The 12,810-nt window shown below is 38.2% G+C and overlaps 1 protein-coding gene across 2 annotated transcripts; it reads left to right on the forward strand.

The window, feature by feature from the left end:
- The first annotated feature begins 1,830 nt into the window (after positions 1-1,830).
- Positions 1,831-12,421, forward strand: mpx (myeloid-specific peroxidase). Of its 2 annotated transcripts, none has more exons than XM_077736659.1 (15): positions 1,831-1,988; positions 7,628-7,690; positions 7,782-7,866; positions 8,539-8,714; positions 8,804-8,936; positions 9,178-9,304; positions 9,384-9,590; positions 9,668-10,031; positions 10,275-10,435; positions 10,507-10,765; positions 10,843-11,013; positions 11,086-11,323; positions 11,378-11,595; positions 11,712-11,815; positions 12,041-12,421. In XM_077736659.1, the coding sequence occupies exons 2-15, from the start codon at positions 7,630-7,632 to the stop codon at positions 12,080-12,082; spliced, it is 2,346 nt and encodes a 781-aa protein (XP_077592785.1). In that variant the 5' UTR covers positions 1,831-1,988; positions 7,628-7,629; the 3' UTR covers positions 12,083-12,421. The 2 variants fall into 2 exon arrangements, with proteins under 2 accessions (XP_077592785.1, XP_077592786.1); XM_077736660.1 differs by lacking the exon at positions 1,831-1,988 and adding an exon at positions 7,478-7,496.
- The last annotated feature ends 389 nt before the right edge of the window (positions 12,422-12,810 follow it).

Genomic DNA, 12,810 nt, shown 5'->3' on the forward strand with positions numbered 1-12,810 from the left:
TGTCATAGATTTGTGCTTTAACATTGTTGTCCAAAATGCATGTATATCCATTTTCTATATAGTCCTTGTTTTTAGGATCGTGAGGACATGCTCTGGTCGTCTGGAAGGAATGTGGAGCACCCAGAGAAAACCCACAAGTTACTGTGAGATATGCACAAACAGCAGTTACACTGAAACAAATGTTAACACAAGTTTTTACAGAATAATCACAAATCAGGGCATATCCATTACATATGATTGTTTATTCATTGGTAAATGCAAAATGATCAGATTTAAGTAAAATAAGTTTAAAAATTCATCGAGTACAATAATGTATAAACGAAGGATTCTTGGCAGAAATCTTGACCACTCAATAGATGGCCCTAAATGGTATTGCGTCATGATTAAACATTTACGGCCTTAGTCTATCTTTTAGAGATGTTTGTCGCTGAGGGGTTTCCAGGCAAATCTTTGACAGAAGAACAGAGTCTACATAGAAAGAAAAAAAATGTTGGGCATATAGAATATACAAAATAAAGTGATCAGAACTCTTGATGACTTACCCCACATTTCAGAGAGGTTTGCAGGTCTTTACATCTGTATGTTGCAAGTGTACAGGGATCTAAAGGGAGAAAATGTAAGTTTTCCATGGTTGTGCTTTCCCTTTGCTATAAATGTTTATATTGTGAATGTATTAATCCACTGCATATAGGAAACCCTTCTGCCTCAAGTTGGGAGATGTTACACCAGAATCACTAACATACTCCAGTATATACTTCCCTACCATAGACTTTACCATCGGAGTCACAAAGCTTGACAGAGTAGCAACAGTATCCAAGTGGGATGAGCTTTTGGGAAAAAGTCAATGGGAGAACCTCACCTGTTTCTAAAGGTATGGATTTTTTTCTTTTAACAAATATTGAAGGGACATAGTATTCATTGCCTATGTTTTTATCAATTATCCCACTTCTATTGTAATACATGAAGAATCAGATATTCACAGGTCAGTTACTTAAGCAAATACTATCTGAATGAAGGAATTAATAATATGCATATTTCTGGATAAGAACGTTGTATTAAATAATGTTCTCAAACAGTATCTAGACGGTGACCCAGAGAAAAGCATAGAAATTTCTTTGACCACAGCACATACTTGGCTTGTCTCAGCAAATGACGCATTATGGTTAAATAAAAACATTTTGGTAGGGCAAGATATCAGTCTGCCCTATATTTTACAACATCTGTGGAATCTAATACATATATTACTTGTATAAAAAATGGCGACCTCTTTGTGAGATATATTTTCTTTCGATGTCGGCCACCAAACACGCTTAATTTAATTTTAAGAAGGTTTGGTATAAAATACTAGTAACATTACTGTTTTCCTAAATTAAGAGAGAACTATTCAAACATAAGATAACTGATGGACATAATGTTCCGAGATGATGATGTGCCCAGACAGTTACTCGCGGCAACTCCTGAAAGACCCTGACAATTGCAAATCATAATTGACCTGACCACAACATCCAATCCCGGCCTGATCCTACACCAGGACAACAGTCTGACAGCCCACCCAAGCCTATCGGCCCCCTTAAAAAAGACTGAACAATTCCATTAATAGTCATTACATCCAAGGATACTTAACATGCACGGCCATGACGGTTGCTGGGCCCAGTTTATTGATGAAAGTTCTGTTTTTTTAAAAACAACTTCTTCTGGGAACCTTATCTGTATGGGAAGCACTTGAAAACTTTGGACTTTGTGTCAAAGGGTCTTTCTTACACGTGGAAAGGTAACTATCATCACCTTTTAAAGCCAATGCACCTGTACTGTTTTTTTTCCAGAGTATACAAGCAAGGATGTGGTTTTCATGACCTACCAACAGGAGATAATTCTTGACTCGGGCACAGACGAATGAGGGTGCAGATTGCCTTTGGTGTGGCATAGCTCAGGAGGGCATCCATAAGGGTCTTGCTAAACTTGCTGATGACTACCTCGCACTGATCACGGTAAGAGACTGGCAGGATTTGACATACAACTTCCATTGCCTGCACCACGGCATCCTGTCACACATCCAAAGTGATTAGACCATTGGGCACTTTATTAGGTACGCTGTAATCAAATATAACAATAATTCAATAAAAAAGGCTTATAGAATTGACAGTTCAGTTAGATTGAGAAGAAAAGTTAAGAGCTGTCAAAAATTGTCAATGAAACAGAAAAATCTTGAAAAATCCCCTCAAAAAACACAAACTTTAAGGGATAAAACATTTAATAACTGAGAAAAGTGCAAAAATGTCAAAACCAGCAAGAACAAAAAAAACCCTAAAAACTACTAGGACCCTCAAAAACCACAAAACTGGAAAATAAATTATTCAACAGTTGCTACTGTGAAAAAATTGTAAAAAGTATTTTTCAATGCAAAATACAGTAACTAGACAACATTGAGTGTAATACTACCATAATACCTCAGTCCTTTCTTTTGGCAGCAAATCATCCAACGTCTTGATAAAAAATATGCAGAAAGCGCATGGTGAAGTGGGTTTATCCTAATAATAACACAGCATTTTAAATGATAATTATGAAAATATTTTTTCTTCTATTAATTCAAAGCTTTTCAACTCACATTTTCTTGCGCCTGGGCAAACTGGAGGGCCTCCTTGATCAAATAGCTAAGTGCTTGGTTTTGCTCTTGGGAGCTACACATTCCCATGATTTTGCATACGTCCCCAGGCTTCTGCACTCAAATGAAAGTTATTGGTCATTCAAAAACAGAAGATATATATAGATATTATATTTTGTCCGTGTAATGTACCGTGACCACAGAAATGAAGCTGATGACCACTGGGAGGATCTTTTCAACCTCTTCCTTGCAAAATGCAACCATGCTTGCTTTTGCAGGTAGGTGATCGCATAGGTTGCTTATGCCATGGGTAACTTTTTTCTGGAAAAAAAAGTGGTTTAAGTCCCTAAGCCTTCATCAAAAGTCTTATTCTATCTCAACAATGTAAACATATAGATAGAAAATGCAATTGATTTCGATTGAATTTGACTGAAAGTAGCATAAGCATTATTGTTTAGTCTTTTTAAGTGACAGTGAATGCACTAATAATTATAAATGCGTTCCCACCAACATTCTAAGGGTTGGTTGTAGAACTGCTGATTTGATAGGAACAAATTCATTTTGATAGCCATGTGTACAGTGGAAAGATAAAATTTAAAAAAAAAGGTCAAGTCAGGAATGTGGTCACCTGGAGGTCTGTGTTAGAAAACAGGTCAACGAGGAGGTTGATTATTTTTGTGCAGTCCTCACAAGGACTGCTACCCTGCGCACAAAATCACAGTATATATTTTTTTCATACCAATCACTGCAAAATAGAATATAAGATGTGTACTTATATTTCAGTTAGAATTGCTAGTAGAAACTTTGTTATTTAATATTTTAATGTCAAAAGAAAACTATAACTTACTGTCAACAGCACATCCATTCCATTGTCCAAGCCATCACTTTCCAAAGTCAGCGCTGCAAAAAAAAAAAAGGGAAATTACATTATATAACAAACATTTTATTCATATTAACATATATAAGGGTGGGAAAACTGTTTTACCTGAACCTTGCAGACCAGTGAGGAGAAACAATGCAAATATGACGGAATTCATTTTCTCTTTAATTTGACTAACAGCGTGCCAAGTCTCTCTCTCTACTCAGTGTATGGAATTCTAAAATTCAGCTTTTATGTGACAAGCACTAGCTGTAACCCCCAGCCCCAACCCTCCCTAGTTTAAAATAACAAAAAAAGTCAGGTTTTTCTGATAACATTCATATATTTGCTAAGGACAGAATTCCTGCTTTCAATTCTTCACAGGTGGGAATGAGTCAACTGATATACACAATCATTAAAGTTATATAGTAATATTGCAGTGGAATGTGAAAGTGATGCATATTTTGTAGTTAAGGCTCAAAATTATGAAGAATAAACCCCTGATCATAAAAAAATAGCTATTAAGTCCCCTAAAATTGCCCAGATTATAAATTTAGGGCATGTATCATAGATCAGTAATGCAATTTAACCTTATCTCCACTTTCCCCCTTGCGTTAAATCAGTATTGTCATAACAACCCAAACATTTGTAAACATTCAGTGGAAAAAATATGTAGATCAGATTTGTAAAAGCGACAAGGTGCCATTTTGATACGCCTTGGATCCAGGAAATAACCTGCAACATAACCCCATTGGAAAAACTAACACAAAACATACTTCATGACTCACTTTTGATTGTATTTTGGCCTTCCCAGATTTCAATGCAGTCTGTCACAAACATATGATAATGCAATAGTAAACGTTAGCCTGATAAAGAAAGCCTTAAGTATAAACATAAAAATGAATAAAATTTATTCATTTTTATGTTTATACTTAAAACAGTTATTTTCATTATGCTCAATGTGGGGATTTATTAAATCCCCACATTGAACATAATGAAAATAACTGTTTTGGATTGAGTTGCTGGCTCAACAGCAGCCGGATTTGCTTTGAAAAAAATGATCCAACAAGTTGGCACGTTGGTAAATTTGCAAAGCAATCACAAGGTAGAAAAGAATGTTAGTCCGATAGGTTCTCCTGTATTTGCCATTGGATTGGTGGTGGGGGGGGGGGGGGGGGGGGGGTTGATATGTAGGGTCACCAACCACAGTCATACCCTGAAAAATGAGCACTATTAACCAGCTGACTTCTACACTGTAAATAGTAAAGACATTAAATAATAAGAGTTTCTCTTGTTCGCTCAAGATATTAACATTCTGTAAATAACAGAATAAAAAGACATTAAATTACATATTTTGCCATTTTCAATACAAAGTAGTCTTCACCAAAGTACTCTTAAAAGTGGCTGCAAGTTTGGCACGAGAAAAATCTATCAATAATTATGTTAATTACATTTCCATTTGGTCAAGTAACATGTATTTTTAAAACACAATTAAATCAAATTTATATTAATAGGATCTAATGAACCATTTGAACATGAGATCCTTATTGTCATACTTTTTGCACTCAATATTTCACCTTGTTTTATTGTTTTATTATGTCGGGAATTGGTTTGTTTATTATTATAGTTCCTTATTTTCTGTAACGTGAATTGGATACAAGAACCCATTAGATTACACTCTTACTGTATTCCAGTAAATAGTATCTGTAATCATTAATACTGAGCAATGTCCAAAGCCACTATATATTTTTCCTTGATCCATGACATGAACTTTAAACTTTTTTCGCTCTCCTTTTTGACAGTAAAAGCTGTAAAATGTTTCCCAACAATGACAAACGAGGTGTCGCACTGCACAGCCAGTGATAACTGCCGCAATGAGGTTTCTTGCTACACATGCATTAACTAATATTTTAAGCGGTTTCTGCTTTTCATAAGCGATGAAACGGAACTCAAATGGATTCATGCAATTTTCTGGCATGTTGCAAAAAAAAAACATTGATGTAACAACTTATTTTTGTGGGAGTTTCTCCTTTTTTTGCGCTGAGAACCACACTAGAATGTACAGTTAACCTGTACAATATACATCAAAATGCACATTTAAATAAAAAAGTCAATCATAATGATGTAAAACAAAAAAAAAACACATTTAAAAATTGAAAATTATAAGAAATATATTTTTTAAATCACTAAAATTGCAATTTTAAAATGAAATAAATTCTGTAAGTGGCTAGTACCTTGCCCATATAAACAGCACATTTTATTTTAGAAATGTTCAAATCATTTGTTATTCATAACATAATATTTCACGAAGCTCACAAGGAAATATCTTATCTTTTTAACTCCGCTCTGGTTCACTGACTATAAGATTCCTCTTTCTGCTCTTTATTGACACCTTATCTGATAGGCAGCTTTTAGTACTTTCTTTTTGTTATTCCTTGATTTTACCACTTTCAAAAATTTTACCTAAAAATAAACAAACTTTTAAATATTTTTTTAACTTATATACTTTTCCATTGCTATGCCCACGTCCACCTAAGAGATGAAGAAAATATTTTCATCCATTTTTCATTTCGAGCCATGAACCACTAAATATATTCAAAATTCCCCTTTGTTGGCCTACATTTGCGCCAAGAACAAAAAAAACCCAAAATTGCAACACACCTAGCACAATGAATTACTTTGATAGCAAAGTATGTACGAAATGTACTACAGTTTCATCGCCCAAGGAGCGTTTAATTGTGACAATAAATAAGAACAATACTAGTCAACAAAATACTCAAAACTACATAAGATTATTTTTAAATTTTGGTAACCCTTTTACTATTTCTCCATTAGCGATTATTGTTTACCAGAAAAAAACATACATACTTGAAACTGCCCCAAAAATGACCAAGAATTGACATTGGAATCCCCTAAAATGTACCGAAAGTGACCCAAAATTAAATCAGGGTCCCGCCTAGATAACAGTAGACATCATTTAAACTTTGAGGGCTGATAACAAGTGAGAATCTTTCTTTCCAATTTAAATGAGCCCCTTCCCGTCAAAATTCCAGCGCTGTAAGCAGCAGTACATGAGAAAATTCCAAAAATACCCTTAATTACTATTACAATGAGTACCTGAGAAGATTCCAAAAATATCCTTAATTACTATAACTATAAAGAGTAGTCAAAAATCGAATGTAACCATTTGCAATACATTTCTGGTAACCAGTGTGAGTATAAAAAAATAAAAAATAACCAAGTACTGATATTTTTGCTATAAAATATATCCTATATATGACATGTAGAAGGACATAATCTAGAGCAGGGGTAGAGAACATATGGCTCAGGAGCCACAAGTGGCTCTTTCCATGGGTGCATATGGCTCGCCACTACCCGTTGACACTACCTTAAATCCACTTTAATCCTAATTTTGTTTTTTCAGTACTCTTGAATAATCTCATTGATTTTTTGTGCTTTAAAAGTGGTGAAATGACCAAAAAAAATTAATATTTGTATTTGTAGTATTTTTTTCTTTTCAATTCTGGCTGAGATAGGCTCCAGCAACCCTTATAGTAACATGCAGTACAGAAGATAAAAGAAATCAAAATAGTGGAAATGAGAGAAAAAAATCAATCACACAGTACAGGATTAGACAGTAATTCAATAACTGAGTAAACTGACAAAAAAAAACTCAAATGTGTGGGTGCTAATTAATATATCTAAACTACATTCTTCTGGTATAATCAGCAACTTTGTCTAAACTGATTTATTTATTGGTATATTTTTACTCTACCAGGCCCAAAATTCCCCATAAAGGTGTGGTCATGGTCCAAATAAAAGAATCCAATTTCATAACATACTCTACTATTAATATCTTTTTTGAGGTTGCCCAAAAGATTTTTTATCAAAATGTGGTAAGAAGGAACAAGGAAAATATGTTGGCTTCCTCAAACGCACCTAGTAGATTAGGTCAAAGGGGCGAGGCAATTGCATGCCACCAAATAAAAAGGGATGCATCACCGCAATGAGACAATTGACACACTCCTCAGACAGGTAATCGGCAGACTATTGCGTCTTGTATTGTCTACTTTGCTTGTCCCTAAGAAATTGTTTCATTCGCAGTATCTGCCGGTCCTCGCGGAAAGCTGAACGTATTGTTAATTGCCGTTTTGAATTGCTTTCAGAGATGCTTTTTCTCCTCTTCTTGTTGGGCGTCTGCCTGGTGCCAGCACATCCAAAACCAGACGGTAAATGGAATAAATTTGATTTTCTACCATGATGGGGATTAATTAAAGAATATTTCTGACTTCTAATTTCTACTTTTTTTGGTTTTGGTAGAATATCTTGGCAGCGCTTTCCTTCAGCAAAGTTTTGAAGAAGCCAAGCATATTGTTGATAATGCTTACACATATTCCAGAGCAGAGTAAGTTTTACTATTTTTTTTTCATTTTATTGTATAATCAATGGATTTTTTTTGTTTTTTTTAGACATTTAATTTTAAAATTTGTTGATTCTCGCTACCAAAAATCAATGACCTTCTCATTCTGACTGTAATCATTTATCTTGATTATGAATAATAGGTTGCATAATTATATTAATTAATTCACTGTGGATTGGGCGTGAATTAAATGACCAACCTGTTTTTGGCAAATGTTTAAAAACTTAATTTTCATGTTGTCCTCTTAGGCTAAATTAATAGTTATATAAGTACCTAGGTTCTTTTTATTATTATTTTCATTTACCTATGTAATACCCTAATACATGAAAAAATGTCCAATGTAAATTCAGGCATAGGACTTAATAGGACTTAATGAAGTAACACAATTTCTTTATTGAATCAGGTTAACTCAATAATGAACAGTTTCTATACTGTTAAATAACTTAATAATAGCATTAATTGTTGGCCTGTTCCTAAAACACTGCCCTAATGAAGATAATTTTAACATCATACGTAGTAGTTTTGTATTGTGTAATATTATACATAGTACTTTTGTATTGTGTCCACCACAAACCTTAATCCATAAACCTCCTTGGAAAAGCTACACTATGGCAATTACTGTTGAATCAACCTAGTCTTTCTCATTGTACTTTTCAGAAGTCTGAGACGCGTGCGCAAGGAAGTCGTCAGCCCTCACGATGCTTTGCGTCTGATGAAGCAGCCTCGTGGAGAGACTCGCTCCTTTGTGAGGTCTGCAGACTACATGGCGCAGACCCTGCGCCTTGTGCACGAAAAGGTCCACCTCATCCACAAACGCTCCCTCAACGCAACAGGTCCGCTTCTCGATTATCCCACTCCACGGCGCCTTAGTTGACCTTTTAGTCGGCCTTTAGTTTAACATTGCCAAAATGTGTGATTGCAGATTTGCTCTCGCCGAAGGATCTGGAGGATCTGAGCAAAATAACGGGATGTGAGCCACAAACCAGGCCTCCGGCTTGCAGTAGCACACAAAACCTAGACAAGTATCGCACTGCTACCAGCGTCTGCAATAACATGTAAGCTTCGTAACTCTTTGTCTAGTGGCTAACATTTCTTAATTGTTCTCCAATTTAGCAGTGAGAGAAGCAACTATATTTAACTATTTTACAATGGCAATCAGACGATTCTATGTCACAAGAAAAGTGTTGAAACTTCAATGTTGTTTGTGTAACAAGTTGGGTCATACATAGTAGTACACATAGCAGTATACTTCCTTCCTCAAGCAGGGTTACTAAAGAAAAATGTCTGCTTTTGTAGACAAAACCCCCGCCACGGAGCGTCCAACACTCCCTTCGGCCGTTGGCTTCCCGCCGAATACGACGACGGCATCTCGGTCCCTAAAGGATGGGAGAACCGGACAATCAACAACTTCCTCCTTCCCCTGGTACTCTCTCAAAAAGGGTGGCTTGGCTCGAACCTCACCGCTTGAGCAAAAAATTGACTCGCCCATCCTTTGCAATCAGGTCCGTCAGGTGTCCAATAACATCCTGAGCACCACGGACGAAGGAGTGGTCAGCGACAGAGAGTTTTCGCACATGGTGACGTTGTACGGCCAGTGGAACGACCACGATCTCACCTTCACGCCATTTTCACCCAGCATTCGCTCCTTCAGCAACGGGGTGGATTGCGAAGAGAGCTGTGAGCGCACCGAGCCGTGCATCCCCATCGCGGTCAGTCTCTTCCATCCATAATAAGTGACCATAAATGTCATCTGTTTGGTTCAAACCATCATATGTTGACTTTGCAGATTCCGCCCGGCGACCCACGCTTGCCAACCGGGCCAGAAAGCTGTATACCTTCGTTCAGATCCGCTCCGGCGTGCGGAACCGGATTCTCGGCCTACAACTTTGGAGGAGAGCCCAAGAAGCGGGAGCAGATCAACGCTTTGACCGCTTTCCTAGATATGGGCCAGGTTTATGGCTCCGAGACAAAGCTGGCCCTAAGCCTTCGCGACCTAAACAGCGACGGCGGCCTGATGCGCGTTAATACAGAGTTCCGTGACAATGGACGGGAGCTGCTGCCCTTTCACCCGATGCAAGTGAAAATGTGCGCCACCCGCAGGAGGGTGACCAATGACACCAATGCCTCAGAGGTCCCCTGTTTTATTGCAGGTCAGTCACTTTGAAAATAACTCATGTATAACAGTAAAAGTCATCATTTGTAATGTTGACAGGTGAGAGTATGAAAATCATGAATGGTTTGAGTACACTTCACCTTCAGAGCACAAGTTTTTATAATATCTGGGCCTTTTGTTGTTGTTGAATAAAGCCATTTGTGGATTCAGTCATTTTAGGGCCAAACTATTTTCTTGTTCCGCACTGTCCTAATCCAATGATGTATTTCATGTCTTCTAGGTGACACCCGGGTAGATGAGAACGTGGCATTAACCTCCATTCACACTTTGTTCTTACGTGAACACAACCGCCTAGCCCGTCAGCTGAAAACATTAAATCCCCAATGGGACAGCGAGACGCTGTATCAGGAAGCTCGCAAGATCATGGGAGCTTATTCACAGGTTAGATTCAGTCATTACATCACGGATCAAAGTACCAAAATCCTTTCCCTGCTAATTTGTTGTGTTTTTAGGTGTTTGTAATCCGTGACTACCTGCCGCATATAGTTGGCGACGAAGCCATGCGCAGGTTCCTGGGGCCTTACCCTGGCTACAACCCTAACGTAGACCCCAGGATCTCCAATGTCTTTGCCACGGCAGCCTATCGCTTCGCTCACTTGGCTATCCAACCCACCTTGTTCCGCCTCGACCGGAACTACAGAGAAAGTAGTCAGTTCCCAAGCATCCCTTTGTTTAAAGCCTTCTTCACTCCCTGGAGAATCACCTTTGAGGGTGAGTTGGCAGCAACCATTCAATATTGATATTTTTTCCTGCAGCTTGCTTTAAAAAATACAAATTAAATACTCTAGGTGGGATTGACTCCCTGCTGCGTGGTTTGGTGGGCCGTCCTGCTAAATTGAACACTCAGGACCACATGCTGGTGGACGCTCTGAGAGAGAGGCTCTTCCAGTTCGTGCAGCACCTGGCTCTGGACTTGGGATCCCTCAACATGCAAAGGGGGCGCGACCACGGCTTGCCCGGTAAGTCAAAACTCATCCCCCCACCACTCGAATTCTTGGTCACGTTCTCTCACTTTCCGTTCGTCTCGCTAGGCTACAACGCTTGGCGCAAATTCTGTAACCTATCCGAGCCCAGCAACGAGGCACAGCTGGCTCAAGTGTTGAACAACAGGGATCTGGCTCGCAAGCTGCTGCAACTCTACGGCACGCCCGCCAACATCGACGTCTGGATGGGAGGCGTGGCTGAACCCTTTGTACGCGGAGGCCGCGTGGGGCCTCTGTTTGCCTGCCTCATCGCCACCCAGTTTCAGAAGATCCGTCAAGGCGACAGGTTAGCCTCGCAAACGCCAGATAGACTGGCTAACTAATAAAGCTTCATCCGTAGGTTGTGGTACGAGAACCCGGGCGTCTTTTCGCCGAGGCAAAGAGCCGCCCTGTCCGCCGTCACCCTATCCAGAATCATCTGTGACAACACGGGCATTAACTCCGTCCCCAGAGACGCTTTCAGTGTCATTTCCAGGGGAAACCAGCTAGTACGTTGTAACAATGTGCGACGCCTTAATCTGGCGCCATGGAGGGAAAGGCGTTGTAGGGGTTCTCTAGGTGAGATCAATTATTGTTGCGTTTAGTTCAACCAAAATGGGAAAATAGATTTTTTTTATTTCCCTCATTTTTTTTTAATGAAGAATGGACATAACTGTGACTTTTTGATTTTCCAGAAAATGGTTCCTGCTCCGATCTTGAGTCGGAATCTGAAGATGGAAACGACCTGGAGACCGAGGTGCCAAATCAAGAAATTTTACAAAGGAGGCTGGATCTTGAGGTAGTTGCCCCTCCAACTAAACCAACACCCCAAACTCATTGGCTGCCATTGACTGATTACTCCAAGTCAAAAGGGATCCGACATCTATCGCAATTTTCATAAATGGAGAAGATTGTAATAGTAAAATGGGCTTGGCAACCAAAAATGTCGGCAAACAGCGTCACTTGTTTTGGACCAAGTTAGATTCCATGTAAAGTCATATTTTTTTCTCTCCTTTTCCCACAGCTGCCAGACTTCTTGTTGAATAACTTGGACCAATCAGCGTGAGTGTCAGTCTGCCTTCAGTTCAATTAAATCCCCATTTTTAAGTTGTAGCCACTTTTTTTTAAATCTATGCTTATGCAGTCACTTTCTTGCAGCTGACTGGCACCAGCACTTTTTTTTACTGTCGTTCCTCAGCACGCTGGCGGCTGACAAAATTTCCATTCCTTTTTTTTTCTGAAGCGTGTTCTCATTTCTGTTACAAAAAAGCCTTTTATGTATTTTTTTTTGTTTGTAAGCTGATGATTATTTATGTAGTGATGAAATACGGGGATGCTTTTTTTTATCATTTTCATCTGGTTCTGTTCTATGTGCCAAACTGCCAATAAAACTGCAGAAAGTTCACAGCTGTGGCCAAGACACGGTTGTTATTTTAAGGAATTCAACACAGATTAAAATATGATGGGAACAATTAGCAGAAAAAATATTTTTTTATTACTCCACAAAGAAAAGGTGAGTACATTCGCCGACTCTATAAAGATGTTAAAACTAAAAATCTATGTGCTATGAAGGCATGTCCTTTAGATGGTGCTATTTATTCAACTTGTCATAATTGTTGGATACTTTTTCCACCAAATTAAAAATTATTATATATTGGCCTATTGACTTTGCAATATAAAATATCCCACAATTTTCCATACTGCACTATTTTTTTCAGCAATTCTGATTGTGAGATCAAAAACAGTCATTATTCTCCATATAACATCTTCTGTTAAGAGATGTATTCATTAATG

The sequence above is a fragment of the Stigmatopora nigra genome, chromosome 17, assembly GCF_051989575.1.
Source record: "Stigmatopora nigra isolate UIUO_SnigA chromosome 17, RoL_Snig_1.1, whole genome shotgun sequence".
Classification (NCBI taxonomy): domain Eukaryota; kingdom Metazoa; phylum Chordata; class Actinopteri; order Syngnathiformes; family Syngnathidae; genus Stigmatopora; species Stigmatopora nigra.

Excerpts from the sequence above, each read along its gene's own strand:
- mpx (XM_077736659.1), top strand. The coding sequence starts at position 7,630 with ATGCTTTTTCTCCTCTTCTTGTTGGGCGTCTGCCTGGTGCCAGCACAT. Across the intron at positions 7,867-8,538 it reads TACACATATTCCAGAGCAGA|AAGTCTGAGACGCGTGCGCA; the intron begins GTAAGTTTTACT and ends TGTACTTTTCAG. Across the intron at positions 11,014-11,085 it reads GCGCGACCACGGCTTGCCCG|GCTACAACGCTTGGCGCAAA; the intron begins GTAAGTCAAAAC and ends TCGTCTCGCTAG.